Source organism: Apteryx mantelli, chromosome 6, assembly GCF_036417845.1.
Source record: "Apteryx mantelli isolate bAptMan1 chromosome 6, bAptMan1.hap1, whole genome shotgun sequence".
Lineage (NCBI taxonomy): Eukaryota > Metazoa > Chordata > Aves > Apterygiformes > Apterygidae > Apteryx > Apteryx mantelli.
The window spans coordinates 49,770,038-49,789,913 of NC_089983.1; the positions used below are offsets into that span (position 1 = coordinate 49,770,038).

Consider the following 19,876-nt stretch of genomic DNA (forward strand, 5'->3'; position numbering starts at 1 on the left):
ACCTTAGTGCAAGATCGCATGCTTAGAAAGAGATTACTGCTTACTGCAAGTAGTTAACTTATATTCCAAAGTGCAATTTTTAGGAAAAAAAAGCCCAACACAGTGAGATGATCTGAATGTGGCACACTGACAGTTATGAAGGGAGAGCTGGGGCACGGGAGCATTCCCTGAATGCGTTCTTCAGCAAGAACGCAGCCCCAGTGACCTTGTCTGGAGAGGTTTGGGCAATCTCTGCAGTAGGTGCAACGGCGGGAGTTCTGCCAGCACCACCCGCGGTGTCTTCGGGGTTTCGGGACAGCATCGCCGAAGGGAGACGGTGATTTTGGTCTTTTTGTCGTTGTGGAGCGACACCAGGACGAATGGCCTTCCGTTATTATCGAACGCTGAATGAACTACTGTTTTGTCAGAGTATCTTTGAAATCAGTGCACCTTTCCTTATGCTTGTAAGTCATGCTCAAGATTGGAGGAAGATGCAAACATTTTTGAATTCAACTTTGTGTGAACATTCCTGTGGATACCAGCAGTTAATCCCACTGGAAATAACGCGCTATACAAGCGTGCGCTTGAAAGCCGCATACAACGAAGCGCAAATAGCATACATTATGGGCCGTTGGCGTAGGGTAAAGCGTCGTGATGCTCCTCGGCATATGATCAGTACACGTTCCTGTGCCTTGGCATATTGCGAGGTATCTGAATGTGATGATAGCGTGTTGTTTCGGTTCCGTAAGGGAGATGAAGAAGTGAGACTTGCTGCCAGCTTTGCCAAGCAGCGGTGCATCCATCTCAGCAACGGTGAGTAATAGCAAACGCTTCGGTCCTTGCGCGCCGATGCCGTCAGAGGGTACTGGCGTGGGGAGTAACGAGAAATGACAGATTCCAGGCTTTCTGTGTTCCGTAATAGCAGAGGGCAGGCCTGAATTTCCGTTCTTCCGCCGCAGAGCCACGAGGGGATGTTGGGGAGGTCGTGTGACTGAGTAAGAGCAGTTGTAGGTGCCGGAGATGTCAGTATTAGTGGTCTGTGCCGATAGACACGTCTTGGGCTGTCGCTGTGTTTTACCTTGGGGGCATCCAGGGCTCAGGAGATGTCTCTGACTGATGGAAAAGTGGTTCCTCAGGCACGAAGGAGCCTGGCCGAGCTGGGAGCAGAGCGAGACGGCGCCTTGTACTTGCTTCCCACCTGAACCTTGTTAGGCTGAAAAATCCCAGGGACTTTTTTTCGGTTGAGATCTTCAAACCTGGTTCTTTATAAGGCAAAACTGACATTGCTGTGTGATCCCGTGGAGCCTTTTGCGATGAAAAGACAGATTCCTTTAACTCGTGATCTACAGTCTTGTCACCGCAACGGGGCCTTAAAGTAGTACGTTAACAGAATATGCGTCGTTCCAAAGGACTAAGCTACGCTAACTAACACCTAGGCTGCCGTAACTATCGTCTGCGAGTATCAAAATAAGGTTAAATATAATCTATATTTATATAGATTATATATCTATATAAACCTATAGATCTATAATCTATAATAATCTATAATAATAAGCAGTTTCACATCTTTTCCAGGGCATATCTTGCCCTCTCTTTTCTTCATTGGGAAGAGGAAGGAGGATTAAGCTTCAGAGGGAGGTGGAGCCGGGCAGTTCCTGATGGCAGAGCGGTGGCCTGGCCGTGCTGGATCATGGTCTGCTGGGAACCATCAGTCCTGTCGAGTCTTCCTTCCACTGGGAGAAAATCTCTGTGGCACTAATCTATACGCCTGCGTGAACTTTTGGAAGGCTTTAGGCAGTTTTGTGTACCTGGGCTGTATACCTGACTGAAGTGCTGTATCCCTAGGACAACTTTTAAACCGCCATCCCCGGATGCAGGAGGATCAAGGGCGTAGTTGGTTTTTGAGGGTCCGCTTCTTCCTCGCCGCTGGATGAGAGTTCCCCTGGACTCCTGCTCCTCCCACGGGTTCCTCCGGCGCCACCCCACGCTCAGCTGTTCTCGCTTCCTTCGCCAACCTCAAATCCTGGTGGCTGAGAGCACTAAGTTAAAAATACTAACATTTAAAAATTATTAATATTCTAGTTTTCCTGAGCTCACTTGAGAACTGATAAAAGTTTTCCTAAGAATTGTCATCTGAGAGATTTTTCCCAAATAAGAATACATTTAAATGCATGGAGTTGTTTTAGTATATGTTATAAATAAGTGTTGTTTCTTCTGTTTCTATCTTTGGCCTTTCATATACATTTAAAATTAAATTCAATGCTTATTAATTCTAGAAGGAAACCCAGTATAACTACTGTGGGAATGTGATAAGCTATTTAAAGGTGGACCCTTCCATTTTGTGTAAAATAATTCTTGTGTGTTTGTGGAAATTAACATACCTGGAGATGGTACTAAATTAAGATGACACAAGAACTGCAAGACAGTAAGTTTACTGGAAGGTAACCACAGCTATATAAGGACGAACAAATTTATTGATTCAGTTCTCTGTAGAACTTCTGAGGTTTTGGTGGTTTACTTAACTGCAGCGTTGCTGTTTTTCACAGGCAGTTTTGCAGAGGGTCTTACTGCAAAGGGTAGAATTCATCACTTCTGAGTTTTCCAGTTTTTAGTCCTGGTCTTTCTTAATGCACGTTACTGTTAAATTATGGGTGAGTTTTTCTGATGTTTTGATACCGCTTTTGATTTTTGAGCTACGACCTTGTGTTGTATTTGAACAATAATGCTAGAGGCCGACAGAGCACAGGAATTAGGGGGAACGGCCGGTTTGTGGTTGCATTAGCTCAGGTTAGTCCTCAGCGCTCGGGAAGTGCAGCGCGCTGAGGTTTTGTTGCTGTGATAAACTGCAGGCAGAAGAAGCGGGTGTCTGTGTCCGTCCCTCCCTCCCTCCCGCGGCCCCTTCTCCCGCAGCGCTGTTTTGGGGGGCCGCGAGGTGATGACTAGTATTCGAGACCTGCTCAGCTGGGAGGAAAGCCTGCAGCGGGCTGCGATACCGCAAAATGAGCGTGATGTGACGTGATGAGTTTCAAAACTGGACCGAATCTAAAAGGCAGGAATTCAGGAGAAAAGAGACAGACCTGAGGAAGCAAAATTGAAGCAAGTGCAAAAAGAGAAAGCACAGGTAATTAAGGCAAATTAGAAGTGAGGCGTTTACTTGGGTTTCTGCTTATCTTCTGACATCTGCGCTTGCTGATGCTTTTGCGCAGTCGGAGCCGCGTCGTACGCTGGGGATTCGCGATGCCAGTAGAAGCACGTCTTTCTGCACTGCAATAACAGGCTACTCGCATTTTCACACGCTTACATGTTTCCTTCAGAGAAAAAATATTAGTCCTGTAACAGACTGATTGCCAGCACCATATTGGCAGCTCCTCTGGCATCCAAACCTTTCAGTTCTGCTGATAAAACTGCCCCCGTCCTGCTAGAAGGAATGCCAAAATTTGCTCTATTGAGCCCTCTGTCGACTGTGACCTTCTGCGACCTGTTTTTTGAAGTTTATCATTGTCTTTCCAAAGCTGGTGAATAGGAAAAAATATGAAACGACAGTGAGAGGGAAGAGATTTGTTCTTGAATGGTATTTAATACTTTATGTGTAGGTACAAAATGATCTCTTTGATCATTATTTTGCTAACGGTGCAGAAGAGAGTGTCAGTCCTAATACAAATTTTGAAAATTATAAATAATGAAATTTCCAGGTTTTTAGAAGGTTTATGTTCACTGTACAGTAAATCTGGTTGCATATAGGAATCATACAAGTGATCAGTATTACAAGTCTTTGCTTTCATTGTTTTATAGTTATTTTCACTAACATAAAGCAATACAAGCAATGACTAAACAATCATGAAAATCCCACAGGTCACATAAACTATATGTATTTTACACAGTTCTAGCTGTTCCCAAATGCATCATCTCAAAACCAGTGCATAATAAATAGTATATAATACTGATTCTCATTTTTTTTACTCCAAGTCTTTTGCTTTCTTTCATGTGCGACCTTGTGTGTTGAGTTGCTGCACTGGGAGCTTCGGCACAATTCTGAAAGGGAGGAAATCACAGTGCAGCGGTTCCTGTTCACATAATTCACACGTAGCCGAAGGGAAAGATGGTAAATAGGTAGAGTCTCGCTCTGTTTCCATGTTATTGATCTTGGAAAATGTGTTTTCCTCGCGTTTAAACAGCTGTATTTACTTCTTGTGTATTCATGAAGTGACATCTGATGACTGTATGAGGAAAAGCTGGTTTTTCTGGAGAGCGTTTCCAGCGTTAGTACGTGTGGAGCGATCAGAAGACGTTGCAAATGGTGTCGGGATGGCGGGAGGGAGCCCGTGTGCTCGTGATCGCTGTGCGCGAGTAGCAGGTGACTTATTTGTCGCTTCTTCAGTGCGTGCTGTACTTTTAAAGGAGAAAAAAGGTGGTGTGAGTCACTGTAATTATCTCGGTAAAGGGAAGCGAAAGGTTTTTTTATCTTGCCTGCGCTTACGGGCGCTTTCAAACGGGTGAAGCGTGCCGTGGCTCTGCGCGGGGTTGAGGCACGGTTAGAGGAGCGCCGCGAGCACGGAAGAGAGCTTGGCGGAGACGCGGGCTTCCCTGGGGAAAGGGCGCTGCGGAGCCCCGGATCGCGGGAACGTTGCTTTCTGCGCCGGAGCCGGGTTTCACCAAAACCGCCAGCCCCGAAGACGACGATACGCAGCCGGGAGCGAGGCAGGACTGCAAATTAGCAGTGTTTGCGTGGATCGCGGTTGTTTTTCCCTTGCGCGTCTTGCGACCGACAACGTGAATTACTTCAGAGCGAGAACAGCGATTATACACCCACCGCGTGGTTGTAATAACTCCTGGTCTTTGTTGTCTAACTTTTAAGGTGAATCGAACGCGTGTGAAAACTGCTTGAGTGAGTTCAGTGAAAACTAATTAACGTCTTGCTTTCATCGGAGAACGAAGGCGTATTGGGAAAACCATAAACCGCTCGTTCAGACCCGTCTCGGCCTAATGGATGTTTCAGTCCTTCTGCCTGCCCTCTGTGCTTTCTTCTGTCCGTCTGTAACTAGGTGGTTGAAGGTGTTGGGTTCGTGGTGGGGTGGTGGCCCTTGCTGGGTAGGTAGACACCGGAGACGTCCGGGATGTGCGCTAGAAAAGGGACCGAGGACAACGGGATCCGTGCGAGTCTGTACGCAGGGCAGCGTGCCGCGTCGGCGAGCCAGGAATTGGCGGAGCGCTCTGGCGTTAGGTATTAGGCAGACAAACGTGAATAAAAAGAGAAGTAGAAGCATTCCTCGCTTTATGGTACGTTAACTGATGTTGAGTCATTGTGAAAATTTTGAAGATGGACATACGGTAGTTACGGTGTTCCCAGATTTTATGACCAGATTTATGACAATTTAGATTGGTCTATTGCAAAACAAGCTGGTGACGTTTTTTCTTTAATTCAAGCAATAAACGTTTTCACCGTGGGACCAATGGTCCTAGAGTCAAGTCACACCAGTGACCAGTGCAGGAGTCAGCTATGTTGTGCACGCACCCATAATTAACAAGCTCTAATGACTTCTCATTCGTGTACAGTTTGCCAGTTCCAGATCAGCTGTTTTTTTTACAATTTGGCCTTTAGGTCACTGTCTTCCTGTGGCGAAAAGCTACCTCCTTTCTGAGGAGGCACTAGCGTGTTTAAGAAAAAAACATAATGCAGCACGAAACATCTCTTGAACTTCTGCTCTGAAATTTTATTGGTTTTTGAGATGAGCCCAGCATATTGCTATCCAGTGATAGTCTGTGTTTTTCTAAAAGCCAAAGTGACTGGAATTATCAGATGGCCTGAAGGAGTTTATGCTGTCGTAATTTGTCTTGCTTCATGGCTGTGGCAGGAATCCAAAAACTTGTACAGAAACCTGTCTGATCACTAAAGCACAAATAACAACCCCCAAAATATATCTAAAAATCTTACAAAGTAGCACATGTCGTTACTGGGGTCAGAGCTGTGATGTGAATGCCTGTTGTTGACGATGCTGATGCCTAGTTAATGCGTCGCCCGTGACCCCCGCTTTGCAAAACCAGCCTTCCACTAGTGAAGCGGCTTTCCAGGAACGCCCGGAAAAAAAGTTAAATTTATTGTAATTTAATTAGTTCAATTAGTTGTTGTAGTTTAATACTGTAATACAGACAAAGTACCAGCATTTACCATTTCTGCTGAAGTCAAATGACCCAAATTAAACAAAGTGAATAGATTTAATTGTCTGATGAGCAGATCACATATCAACAAATCCCACTTCATCGCTTGATGTGCTTGAGGCGCTGTGCATAGAAGATCTGCAGGATGAACTGATTTGGAAGTTGAATAATCTTGCTTCAGAGGTGATAGTAGTCCCACTGCACAATTGTCTGTGAAGCTAAGGAGAGACGTCGCAGCAGAGGCTTTTGGTGTCAATAGAGACAAATGTGAATAAAAAGAGAAGTAGAAGCATTCCTCACTCGTAATCCATTTGCAGCGTATGCTCTTCAGCAAGCCTAAAGCCCGTTTTCCTCCAGACGTTCCTCGTGTAGATTTTCTTAAAGATTAACTCTGCCCCCTTTTTCCGCCCCCCTCCCTTTTTTTTTTTCTTTCCCTCGTGGCAGGTGCAAGACAAAAGTCTACGCCGACGAGCTGCCCAACGCCAGCGTCGTTATCGTGTTCCACAACGAGGCCTGGAGCACCTTGCTGCGGACCGTTCACAGCGTCATCAACCGGTCCCCGCATCACCTGCTTGCCGAAATCATCCTGGTCGACGATGCCAGCGAGAGAGGTACGGTGGTGCCGTTCCCGCTGCGCCCCGGCCGGGGCGTCCGGCGACGCGAGACGGGAGTCGCCTTGCGCGTTCCCTTTCGGCCTCAGGACGGAGGATCCCGCAGGAAGGACTGTCGGACGCGCTTCCTTTTGATCCCTAACGAAGCTAGGGATGGTGTAATTGCTTCCCGGGTGCGCTTGCTGAGCAAACGGGCTCTTGTGTATGTGGGGAGAGTTAAAACACGTTTTCAAAGGGTCACCGAGAAGAAGCTTGGTTGTCAGTCTATATACGGTGCTCCTAGCCGGAATTTCGTTAGTGCTGTTTTACACAATCCTGTATCATTTCAGCGTTTCCTACCGCTGTGAAAGGCAGAATTCTTTCTCTCACATCTCTGCCTCCGTCTCTCTTGCTGCCTCTCAAAAAACAGCCCTCTTCTGTGTTTTAAGTTTGCCCGCATGTCAGGGCTGAGCCAGTTTCCTTGCGTTGCTGTTTCGAAAAGCCAGTGTATGTTGTTAACTTCATTTGGTTTTGTCTTTTTTTTTAGTTAACAATGATTGGGCTTTTTGATGTTAAAAAAAAAAAAAAAAAAATCAGGGTTTAGAAACAAAACGGTCTGCAACTGAAAATGATATTGTTTGGAAATGGAATCATATTCTAAAGATGGAATTGATGGAATGAGAAACAATTTTACCTGGAATAGCCAGGTGTTTCAAGTACCAACTTTTTTTAATGGCAAATACAACGTATTTGCAATTACTCAATTGATTAAAAAAAAAAATCCAATAGTCTCATCCTGTGTGCTTAGTTGGAATTAGTTTTATATTTCTTTTTATGAAGTTGCAGATTTTGGTAAATTACAAAAAACACCTTTGAAGAGGACAGGGAATTCTCTGCAGTGCGTAACACAGTGTTGGGTGAATGCCGCTTCTTTGTAGCGCAGAGGAGCCATACGCTGTATTTCCAAATGTAGCAGTGCCCAGGCTGCAGAGCTAGTTTTCACCCCCCCACCGCTCACACCCAGTCGGGTTTCCTTGTTTCCTCCTCATAAAGAAGGTGCAAGTTCAGCCACCCCTTGTTTCTGCCCCCCAGAGCAGCAGCATCATTCCGATTACCCTCCTGGATTCCCATGCTTCCGAAAATGAGCAGGCTTAATATTTCTTCATGCTAGAAGGTAGAGAAAGGCTTTAGACCAAGTGACTAAAAATTTTTTTTAAAGCAAAGTATATAGGAATCTTAAGTGCTCAAACAGTGAAATTCATCAAAAATAGCCATATTTGTAATTAGCCGTTAACAAATTAGCAGAAGTGTAATCATTTTGCACTCGATGTTGATTGCTGACTTATTTTTGGAAACCGATCATGCACTGTTTAAAATCTTTTTATTTCTGTGCTGTTTCCATGCAGCGTTCAGGTACGTGCTTGTGTATAGGCGCAGACTGCGTCGTGTACGGCTGCGCTGGGCCGAGCTGCGGTGCAGACCTCCCTGTCTCAGCGCTCGGGCTTCGCAAGAGCTGTAGATGTGACACAATCTATCTCCTGCATCATGCTGCAGCCTTTAGTTTGCCAAAGTTTATGCACTGCTGGATTTTGCAGGAGCAATCTGTGGAGTGACTAGCATGACACGTAAACCGTACGGTTATATTTGGAATCCTCCTTAGTTGCTGAACGTAGCTGAAACAAAATGTTTTTTCTCTGTTTTTCTGATTTTTCTGATTGTATTTGGCAGATTTTTTGAAGGCCTCACTAGAGAACTACGTGAAAAACTTGGAAGTGTCGATAAAAATTATCAGGATGGAGCAGAGGTCAGGACTGATCCGTGCTCGGCTCAGAGGCGCCGCGGCTTCTAGAGGCCAGGTCATAACTTTCCTCGACGCGCACTGCGAATGCACGGCGGGCTGGCTGGAGCCGCTCCTGGCGAGGATAAAGGAGGACAGGTAAGGGCTGGCAGGTCCGTGGGCGGCCGCGCCGGAGCCGCGCGGAGGCTTCGCCGCCGAGCCGCAGACCCTGCCGGCTTAACTGCGCGCCTGGAAGCTGGAGTTTATCGTCATTTATGGGAGATGTATTGCGTGTGCTTGCGGAGCGGCCCGCCGGCTGCGTTCGTAGCAGTGCCGCGGGCTTTATGCGGGGGGGGGTGAGCGCGGCGGGAGCTCTTGCTGTTCGGAGAGGATTTGGCAGCTCAGCCGGGAGCCTGTGAGCGGGGTTAGGTGTTGGCAGCTTTCAGCTATTAGGAATGCAGCGAGGAGTCAATGTTTCCAAAAAGCCACTGACAACAGGGATAAGTGAATTTTGCATGGCCTGATTTCTGGAAGAGAAGCCCTGCACTGAGCGTTAGCAAAAAAATATATTTATTTTTTTTGCAATGAAGTCGCAAAGGAGAAGAATGGGATATTTAGCATATTACATGGATTAAATTATTTTATTTAAAAAGAGCTGATCTTTTCTTACAGGAAAACTGTCGTCTGCCCAATCATCGACGTGATCAGTGATGACACGTTTGAATACATGGCTGGGTCCGATATGACTTACGGAGGGTTTAACTGGAAACTTAATTTTCGCTGGTATCCGGTTCCCCAGAGAGAGATGGACAGGAGGAAAGGAGACCGAACCTTGCCTGTGAGGTAAGGAGAATGGATCGAGAGTACTGTGATATTTGAGACTATTAGATAGTTGCTTAAGTAGATAATAACATTTAATAATTAAGATTTTGCTATCATATCAGAGAACACATGTCAGATAGCTGTGGTACACCCTTCAGTGTATAGAAGACCAAAGTCTGACCTATCCTTAATGCTGCGATTTAGTTATCAGAGCTGAGTAAACTCATCTATATTGTCTTTTGAATGTGCAATAAAGATAGATGCTATCTGCTCTGTAAGTATTTGAGTTCCCTCCATGTTCGTTTTTTGCAAATAACCTGTTGAACTTATGCTTACAGACATTATTGTTCTTTTGTAATTTAAAGCACGTATTAGAACATATTTCTGAAATGCTTATCTTTGAACATTTTACCCAAGTATTTTCTAATGACACTTTACACGCCTTGAAATGTATGCTTTTATTGCCTAGAAAATAAAATTGATGACAGTACACGCCCAGTCAAAAGTGATCTAGCGGTATGTTCTGAATTCCTGTGATCATTCCCGAACTGTCATTTAACTGCTCAAACCAAGGACTGTAACAAAACCTGTAGGAAAATTTTAAATGAAACTGAAATGGAATAAATTGAATAAACTACTTGCAGTGGGTTGTTTGCTCAGCTCTAATAGCTTCTCTGGTCTTCCTGAAAACTGAAAAAAGCTTTCACAAGTGGATGTAATGGTTTCAAACCTGTCTAAGAGACATAACGAAGTTGAAAAAATTCCAATCCTGCATACCCTGTGATTGTATGCAACAGGCAGATAAAGAGAGAGCCAACTCTTGTGACAACAGTTTGCAGCAAAGCTTTAAGGAAAATTTCCAGGTAAGACAGTGGATGGGCAAAGAAAAGTTTTTTATAATTACTTTTGCTGGAAATGGCAAAAAAATTGTCATTTTACCTTCTTCAAAGTCTGGAGTCAGGGAAGTGTTGGATTTTTTTTTTTAAGATTTCTTTCTCGGGAAACCATCTCAGGAAGCATCTTACCTTCCACGTCTTTATTTTGGGAAAGGGGAAAGCCGCGCCATCGCTGTCTGAGTCATTATTTAGAGTAGAGGGGTTAGACGTTTCTGCGCAGTTGAAGGGAGGTCAGCGGAGGTTTCCTGGGCTGCTTCTGCGCTGTGCCCGCTCCCTCGGGGCTGACTCTGGCTGCCCTGCTCAGCCGGTCTCCGTTCAGGACGTTCCTTTTTATTTCCGTTCGGCTGCTGCCTGCTGCCTGGAGCCTCGCTGGCCCACGGGCGCAGCTGCGGCGCCTCGCTGCTCCGGCCGACGTCCGGGCTCGTGCCTTCGGCCGCGGCGGAGGCGGCCGCGTGAGCTCAGTCCCTTGCCTTAGCAGAGCTAAGGTTGCCTTCGGGAGAACTAACCAAACCTCGGACCCTGTTGCTGGTAAATAGGATTTTTTTTTTTTTTAAACGTGAGCTATTTTAAATGCTCATTTTTTTTGTGCAAAGTGGTTATTCTTTTCCTGGCAGTACGATGTGGAGGGTCAGCAGCTGACTGCTCGGGAGGAGGCTGGGGACCAGCGGTCGGACCAGGACGGGCTGCAGCCTGCCCGCGCTGGCGGAGCGCGCCTCCGCGCCGAGGGAGCTCCCCTGCGGCTGGGCTGCGGCTCGGTTTTCATGCCACCTTCAGTCTGGTTGAGCCCGGTTTTCCAGGATACCTGCTCCCAGTGCCTTGTTTAAATTTAAAGCGCTTGCAAAGCGTTTGACAGAAGTGCTATGGAAGTATGCAGGGCATCGGGCTGCACTCGTGCATTTTGCAAAGCCTCAGATAAGTGGAGTGGCCTTAAAAGCGAGCAGTGTCCCCGTGCGCAGAAATGGGCTTTGGCATCAACAGAAGCAGGATGATGGAAAGGTTTTTGACTCAGGATACCTATTTTCCTCCAGAAAGTCCAGAAGTCCACCAGAAGCTGTTTGATTCAAGCCGCGGGGTGTGGGAAATCCTGGGAGTTAATTCTCCTGCCCACCTCCGCAAGCTCGTGCCTCGCTGGCTCTGCCACGCGCGCTCTACGGCTGCTTCTCCCACCGCTTGCTTTGCTCTATTTATCCTGTCTCCCTTGTGCCGAGCAAATTCACAGACATATGGAGTTTTCGGAGAGATGCAAATCTGAGTTCGTATTTCCTCCTTTTGAAATAGAGCAGTACTTAAAATTAATCCAGAATCGTACTTGTAATTGACTCTTAAAATGGTTGAAATAAAAATAATTCGTAGGGCAGAGAAGGCAGTGAAAGAAGAGCATGTTTTCACCTGGGTTACGCTTTTAGCTAGTCGCTGCTTGGGCCTTTGGGAGCTCTCCCAGTAAGGACGGACGTTAGCGAGCAGAGGCGGGCGAAGCGGTAGGGGTGCAGAGCGTCCGGGACGGTCGCTTCCGCGGGTGCTGCGGGGTGAAGAGGTGCCTCTGAGTGCGTGAAATTGTCCTAGCTTAACAACAAAGTTTTAACTTTCAGACATGCATGCCCTTTCCAGCCACATCGTGGAGACACTTCGGCCTCTTCTGCGTCAAATATTTCTTCTGAGATATTTCCTATCTCATTTTCCCATTTACATTATGAGGAGGGAACCAGAAAAACAAGTGAGCCTTGCAGCTCTCTTGATCCAGTCTCTTGCTGACCCAGGGAATGAGTCGTGAGGGTAAAGACCCTTAAAAAGAACAAGCTACCATGCATAGCTCTCCTTTAAACACGGAGGCTGCGAACTCGAACAGCTCATCTGAGCATAACTGCCATGAAATGAAATTTAATCGCCTGCAGAATCCTTGCCATCCCCACGCTCTTCGTTCTTCCCAGTCAAAATTAATACCTGACATTTCATTTGGAAACACTAGCAGCTGGTGGAAATTCTGAGCGGGCTATAATGGCTGTCATATAGGAAACAACATTTAATAAGTCATCAGCTGCTTTCGATACTAGCTGGTATTTCCAAAAGCTTAGAAAAAGCAGTCCAAGAGATTATGGCAATGCATCAGCTTTGAGGTGTCGTAAACAGAATAGCAAATTCTGCATCCAGAGAGAAAAGGTGTAATATTTCAGCTAAGTTCAGACTGCTTTGTGGCAGCTATTGCTACCTGAATACTCAAAAAAAATGGAGGGATAAAACTAAACAAAAGCCTAACCCATACCAAAAATTTACAAATTGGTGAGCCCATTTTTTTTTTCAGTTTCTTGTAACTTTACCCTATCTGTCACGTCATTTCAGTCTCATGCAGGTTGAGTATGTGTGTATTCATATTTTTTCTTTGTAGTCAATGCAATAAGTCTAGAATACATAAAGATCATTCAATTACATGTTTGTTTGCATAAATATGTAATATAACCATTGCACTCAAATTCTGCTTTTTGATGCACTAAAACTCCATGCAATTGGGAGAAACGTTTACTCAAAATATTTGCCTTCCATAAAAACATTGATAAATTCCTACCTTTACTTTTTATGTTTAATATCATAATGCATACAGTTTCAAAATATGTTTTTTATTAATTATTTATATTATTGCATATATTCCATATAAAAAAGGAGCTCAAGATAGTTCGCTCCTAAGAGGAGATCACTTTAGTCAGTGTGAGCAGAGTTCAGCCATCACATACTCTGTGACTTAATCCCAATGAAAGGTTAAACACAGAACATGCTGTATTTTTAAAAGAAGATATCTTATTCTTTCTAGTTAGTAGATATGAAACACAACTTGCTTGTTTGCCTAAGGTATTAAAAGAGCTGTTAAATTTGTATGTTAGGGATTCGAGTCAACTGAAATAACCACCTTTGCTGGAATGTTTAGAATTAATGGGAAAAGGTTAATTAATTCAATGACTGGTATTAAAAACCTACAGCTAATTGTCATGCAATATAGCTGTAAAAACATTCTCACTGTAATCTATTACAAAAAGTTAGAGTTTGTTTGGTTTTTAGCAAAGGGAACTGCGGGAATGTGTAGATGCCTCTCATACTAATGACTGACACCTAGCCTGGGTCAAAGTGAGGTCTGACCTAAGATACCTACACGTACACCCTTGTTGTTGCTGTTCTTCACACGTTAATCCCTAGCATTTTGGACCTTTATTTTCTTCTTTCGATTCTTAAGCACTAGTCTAATGTCCTTTTCCTTGTTGCTCTTTCCTTGTTCCTTTCTATCTGGTTTTCTGTCAGGTCACCTGTCACCGTGGTAGCTTAACATTTCCAGCAATAGTCTAAGATGGTGACTTTAACCAAAGAACTCACAGTTTCTGCAAAGGTAGATGCTGGTCCCAGTTTACAGCTTACTGCCGTAGCTGCGAGGATGCAAACAGAGCAGTCCTGGGCACTGCATGATAGGTTGTGCCACCTCCTTCCCAACCTCCCGAGGTACAGAAATCCAATACGAGCTGTGACGTGGAGTGCAAGTGTTACCTGGGCCGTGGAGATTGCATGGGCTTCCAGGTGCTCCTTCAGAGCAGCGTTTCTTGCTTTGAAGGTACGCTGGGGCAAACTCTGGCTTTGTAAACTTTGTGGATGGTTAGACCTGTTCAAAAGGTGTTATTTTAAGTGCAGAGCCCGTTTCTTCTGTTCACAGAGAGCTCTCTGGGAGCAGAACATGAGGGGTTGACCTGTGCGTAGGTGGAGGTTGTGGCCAGAAGCCCGCTGGCCTGCAACTGCTGGAAAGCTCCTGTGGGAGCAAGGCCTGGCTCCAGGACTTTGCTCCCTGTTGATTTGGTGGGAATAAAGCGGACAGGGCAAAACAGTTGTTGTTCCTTTAGCTCTAGGTAATAATACAGTGAAGGTACAAGTTAAGGCCTCCTGCAGATGATGAGCTGGATGTGGATAGGTCTGTGAATTACTAAAATAGAGTATTTTGGGCAATGCGGTTGGTTTTCAGGTGTGGCCTGTCTCCGTTTCACAGGTAAATGTTCATGGAGAGTGCCAACTAAATCAGATACTCTTGTTAAATCTTTCATTAGTATTTTCCTTAAAAGCCCTTGCACAGTATTTGTACTTTGCAGAACGTCCCTTGCCTTTAAGTGAGTTCGTTCCTCCTCCTGTGATTTTGCCTGCAGCAGTCAAGTACTGTCTGTGCTGCAATCAGCTAACAAACATCTTGTCTTCCTACATCTACAGTATTAAAAAAATAAAGTGTTTCTGTGCTGGACATATTGCAGGCTCTCCACAGCACATTTCCCTGTGTATTTCCATATTTGCACATAATTTTTATAAGCCGAAGGCACAGCAGGTGATACTCACTTATAAACACTTGCTAAAAAATATTTTCATTCTGAAAATCTCTTCTCAAGCATCAGTTAGTTACAACGAGGAGAAATACAAGATCAAATATTGGGAGCATGTTTTAGTTACCTTATTAGTATTATGAGTAATCAAACTTAGGTTTGATTACAGCTAATACTGCCTAGGTGATGTACAATGGTTTTAGGAACTGATGTCCAAAGAAAATCTTATTCCAAAATAAATGAGTAGTGGTGTTATTCTTTAGTGATGTTACCATTGCTCAAGAAACATTGCATCTAACATTTGCAGTGGCTTAGGGTGCAGCGTTCTGCCTAGTTTGCCGGCTCTGCTGCGTGCCGTGTGCGTGCCTAGAGCGCAGGGAGAGGAGGGAGGACACGGGCAGCCGGCACGGTCGGCTCTGCCTGCAGCGGGTGCCGGTGGCACTGCCGTCACAGCTGCCTCGTCAGGAGAAACGCTTCTTGCAGAGGAACGGGTGCGCTCCCAACTGTGCGTTGGGGCTGTTCACCTGCCAGGCTGCCTGCTGAAGACCTCCGTAAGAGGGTGAATTTTGTCGTAGGTTCTTGGGCTTGGATCTTTATTTTTGGCGTGTTTGCTGTTCGCTGCAGCTGGACTGAAATCACCCAGAATTTGCATGTCATGAAGCGCTAAACAGCCATCAAATGAGAGGCCTGTTGACTTAATCGTACAAACATTGACCAGAATTGAAATGATAAACTGACAGTAAGGGCTGTAGTCTTGCACGTAATCCGTGGAGATGCATTTCCTCACCTGGCACCTTTGCTGAGTGTAGGTTAAATAGTCACAGTAGAAAGGCAAGCACTTAGAAATGGGAATTCGTGGGGCCACTTGGGGTGTCTGCACCGAATTCAAAGCTTGGAGGAAGGAGGGCAAGGTGGCACCAAGCAGCACTGAGGAGCTCCCGCTCCGCGGCCCCTTTGACATGGAAGGGATGGTGCCGGTATGGGACTGGCCATGAGCTCCTGGGGCTGCTGTGTGGCCTGGGACACCCCTGGGGGTCTAAGTCGTGGCATGCTCTCGTCTCCATCCATCGCGGGTCCAACCTGTGTGGCCTGGGACATCCATTGGGGTCTAAGTCATGGCATGCTCTCGTCTCCATCCATCGCAGGTCCAACCTGTGTGGCCTGGGACATCCATTGGGGTCTAAGTCGTGGCATGCTCTTGTCTCCATCCATCGCAGGTCCAACCTGTGTGGCCTGGGACATCCATTGGGGTCTAAGTCATGGCATGCTCTTGTCTCCATCCATCGCGGGTCCAACCTGTGTGGCCTGGGACATCCATTGGGGTCTAAGTCGTGGCATGCTCTCGTCTCCATCCATCGCAGGTCCAACCTGTGTGGCCTGGGACATCCATTGGGGTCTAAGTCGTGGCATGCTCTTGTCTCCATCCATTGCGGGTCCAACCTGTGTGGCCTGGGACATCCATTGGGGTCTAAGTCATGGCATGCTCTCATCTCCATCCATCGCGGGTCCAACCTGTGTGGTCTGGGACACCGCTGGGGGTCTAAGTCGTGGCATGCTCTCATCTCCATCCATCGCGGGTCCAACCTGTGTGGCCTGGGACATCCATTGGGGTCTAAGTCATGGCATGCTCTCGTCTCCGTCCATCCCACACACAACCTGTTGAGCCATTGGAATGGAGCAAAGTTGGGTTTTTTTAAGTACCTTTATGATATTCTGTTCCTTTTACAGCAATTTAAAGATGCAGGTACAGGAATGAGTATCTTGCCGGCTGCCAATAATTGCAGAAATGAAAAGCAGACATTATCTCCAGAACAAAATTAAAATTAGGTTTGAATGGTGATTGGAGTTAATCACAGCCTATTACCTGAGTTGCTGATATGACTCCAAGGAGGCAAAATATCAGTACTAGACATAAAGCTGAGGAGAAAGAGAAGAAATCCTTATTCTTTCTAATATTAATGTTTCATCTGTTTTTACAGTTAGAACTATGCAGATCTGTTTATGTAACACATCAAATTCATATAGCTGAGACTAGTTCTGGCTGCTGTGTTACATTTATTTAAGAATCACTGTCAGATACTGGTGTACAGTTAGCTGCGTTTTGCAGCATGAAGTCAGCACTTTCAATTTCAATTAGCAACTTATTAGGAAAACAGTGTTTGTTTTTCATAAACATTTGTTGATGGCATTTCAAGAGAATCCAACCCTCAGTGCAAATTCGGTTGAATCATTCAGAAATTGTTTTAGTTAACACTGAATCTTTGGAAGGATGGAAATTTTTGTACAATTCAAGCAAACAGCACCATCCCCCAGGAAGACCATGGGAAAGGAGGAAGAGGGAGGACAAATGCCAGGAGGCGAGGGCTTGTGCCGCTAGCAGAGCTGTGCGGGTGGTTTTGCAGCGGCGCTTCTCGTCTCACCGAGATTAGCGGCTGAGAGCTGCTCTGTGCTCATGCAGTGCTAGGCAGGTGTTAACCTGATGCATTTTAAGTAATTTTGCATAGATTTATAAAGTTTCTAAGTAGTCAATAATATAAATTTCCATTAAATTAATATTTCGCATTGGTAATCATTTGGCTCCAACTAGTTCCATTAAAAAAAAAAAATTCCGGTTGGCTTTTTCCTGTTCTCCCTGTACGTGACGGTGTTGAACTTTCACGACAGCGTGCAGCGAGGCGGAGGGTCGCAGCCACCCAACCCTCCCCATCTGCTCCGCTCGCCGTCACGCTTCCCGCGACGGCTGGGAGGGCCAGCGGCGGCGTTTGGCGGAAACCCAGCAAGACTGAGGGCAGTAAAGCGGCTTTGAGACCGCGGAAGGCTTAGCTAGATCCAGATGACAGGCATTTAATTAGCGGGGCTTACAGTGCTGAAAGCACAGGGAGAAAAACAGACGTGAAGTGGTGGTCAGCTCAGGGACCGATATCATTTCTTTGTTAAACCGTGCGTTTTTATGGCAGTAATGAAAGTACGCCCCGGCAGAAGAGGAAATAATTATGCGATGCACAAATTACCATGATTTGCTGAGTATGCTAATAAGAGCGAGCGCCTTACTGCCAGCGCTGTGTTTGATGCCGGTACTGGAGGAGTTCGGTGCTGCTACGTAGCACTGGCTCTGCACCCCGTGCAAGTACCTAGGCTTGTGCACGCGCGTGTGTGTGGTGTGTGCGACACCCACACTAAACAACACCGAGCAATAGAATTATGGGGCGTATGCATAGCTGTGTGCATTACCTAATGTTACCTATAATACATGTGTAAAGCTATACGTGCATGGAAGATCTGAGGAATTTCCAAGCGGTTCAGGTTCTGCTGCTGGTGGGAGCGCTCATGAAGCCCCTTTCCGGCTTTTCCGGCACGAAGCCAGGGTGGTGCGTGGGTTACATGCACAAGCACAGCACCCCGGGATGGTGGATCGGCGCTGGTGCAAAACCGGCGGCAGAAAGGGTCCCTCAGCCCCTGTTCTACACAAGCATTTCCGTGTTTGTGAAATAGTGCAAACCATTTTCCCTTTTTTTTTTTTTTTTTTTTTAATTAAATTCATTTTCCTAAATTACACGTGAACCTTTACTGTTGTGCTGGCTTGCTTTCCTGAAGAGTGCTGGGAGCATCGTGTATGTTCCCGCTGGCGTCGGGCCGTCTCCGAACGCGGGAGCTCTCGCGGATGCTGAGCTTCAGGCTGGCGGAAGCGCTGGCGCTTCCCGCTGGTTCAGGGAGGCAGGTCTGGCCAGTGCTTCAGGAGGAAACGACAGCCTGAAATACTGAATAACAAATATCCGTAGATTAATAGAATGAGCAGGCTCATTTTTGTGCCGGGATGCTTCGTTTTGGGTGCCGGCTGCGGGCGTGTGTTTGTGCGTGTGCGTGCTCATACGCTTCGCGACGGGTGTCCGTTTTAAAGAGCAGCTCTCACTCGCTTTGTAGGTGTTTTTAGGGCTGAGCGTGGACGCGCGACTGTTGTTTGGACGGCGACGCTTCGTGCGCAGGTATTTCGACGCGTGAAAGCGTACGGCTGGAAAGCGTGCCCGGAGGTCCTCGTGGCGGCACGAGTTTCGCCTTAAATCTGTGCCCCGAGCGGCCCTTTTCACTGCGCGGCGGTGGGTGTTTATGGCGACACGTGTCCTGGAAGAGACCTACAGCTTTAAGAGTATATAGTCGTCTCCGAAAGCAGTTCAAAGCTGAGGTTCTGTTAGCCCAGAATTAGGGCAGTAACTCGAGGCTGTGTCCCTGTTAACTCAGATAAGCATTTTTCATTTAATGTAGAGTTAAATGCTAAAAAAAAAAAAAATAGAGCAGCTATTTCCAGGGAAATGGGACATCTTTACACGAGGAGAAGTTGCACTCTGACTGGATTTGCCTGTTGTAAGGATTTATAATCCTGTTAAGAGAGATTATGCCTGGTAATTTTATGCACATTACGTCTCCCTCTAAGGCAAAGCTACGGCATTAAACTCTCTTTGCTAAGCATTTCAGATTGGATTTAAACTGCTGTTCCGCATGCCGAAGGCCAAAATTCCATCCACTTCTTTGCCATTACAATGCTGCTGCAATAGTCTATTGAAATGTGATTTGCACGTAGGAAGCAACCCTGGAGTAGTCCTCTCGTAGGCAAGACGCTCATTGGCTTCAGTGGGAGCTTTGCCTCCAAGACAAACGCACAAAAGTCCGCACTCGAAACCGTGCTGTTAGTATTTTTGTATTTAAGTTACTGTACGTAGGATATATTTATAGTCAAAATGTCTGAGGAGATATGTACTGTAGTATCACTTAATAAATCCGCAGTGTCTTTCAAAAGGTATTTTTTCTTTTCCTTTCTTTTCCTCTTTTTTTTCTGTTTGTTTTCAACTAGGACCCCTACTATGGCTGGTGGCCTATTTTCTATTGACAGAAACTACTTTGAAGAGATAGGAACTTACGATGCAGGAATGGATATCTGGGGTGGCGAGAATCTTGAAATGTCTTTTAGGGTAATTGCCGTTTTCCTTCATTTTCTGTCATCCAACACAGTTATGCTGTAACAGTTCCTACGCTGTAGATAGAGCACTTCTGTTTTAGCTATCATGCAAGTTGTGGGTTAATTTAAATTCTCAAGGTGCTTGGGGATGCCTCATTGTAGTATTTTGGTCATTTTTGACTGCATGAAAAATTGCATTACTGTTTGGAAATTTTTACGCTACATTTTGAGGTAATATATATTTTAGTAATATCTTTTTGTATAAAAACAAGGCTTTCCCTGAGAGTTAGGATTTGTATTAACAAATGCTAACTGACATAAATAAGGTATAAATGTGTATAGTATAAAAAATCCAAATGTGTGTTTTA

At 45.6% G+C, this 19,876-nt stretch overlaps 1 protein-coding gene across 1 annotated transcript in view; it reads left to right on the forward strand.

Annotated features, from left to right (window-relative positions):
* The window catches only part of GALNT13 (polypeptide N-acetylgalactosaminyltransferase 13), a 159,378-nt gene that overhangs the window by 76,540 nt on the left and 62,962 nt on the right, over nucleotides 1-19,876 (forward strand). The window contains exons 5-8 of the mRNA XM_067299455.1: nucleotides 6,580-6,746; nucleotides 8,454-8,661; nucleotides 9,175-9,345; nucleotides 19,404-19,521. Coding sequence (XP_067155556.1) covers nucleotides 6,580-6,746; nucleotides 8,454-8,661; nucleotides 9,175-9,345; nucleotides 19,404-19,521 — 664 coding nt within the window. The remainder of the gene's footprint in view (nucleotides 1-6,579; nucleotides 6,747-8,453; nucleotides 8,662-9,174; nucleotides 9,346-19,403; nucleotides 19,522-19,876) is intronic.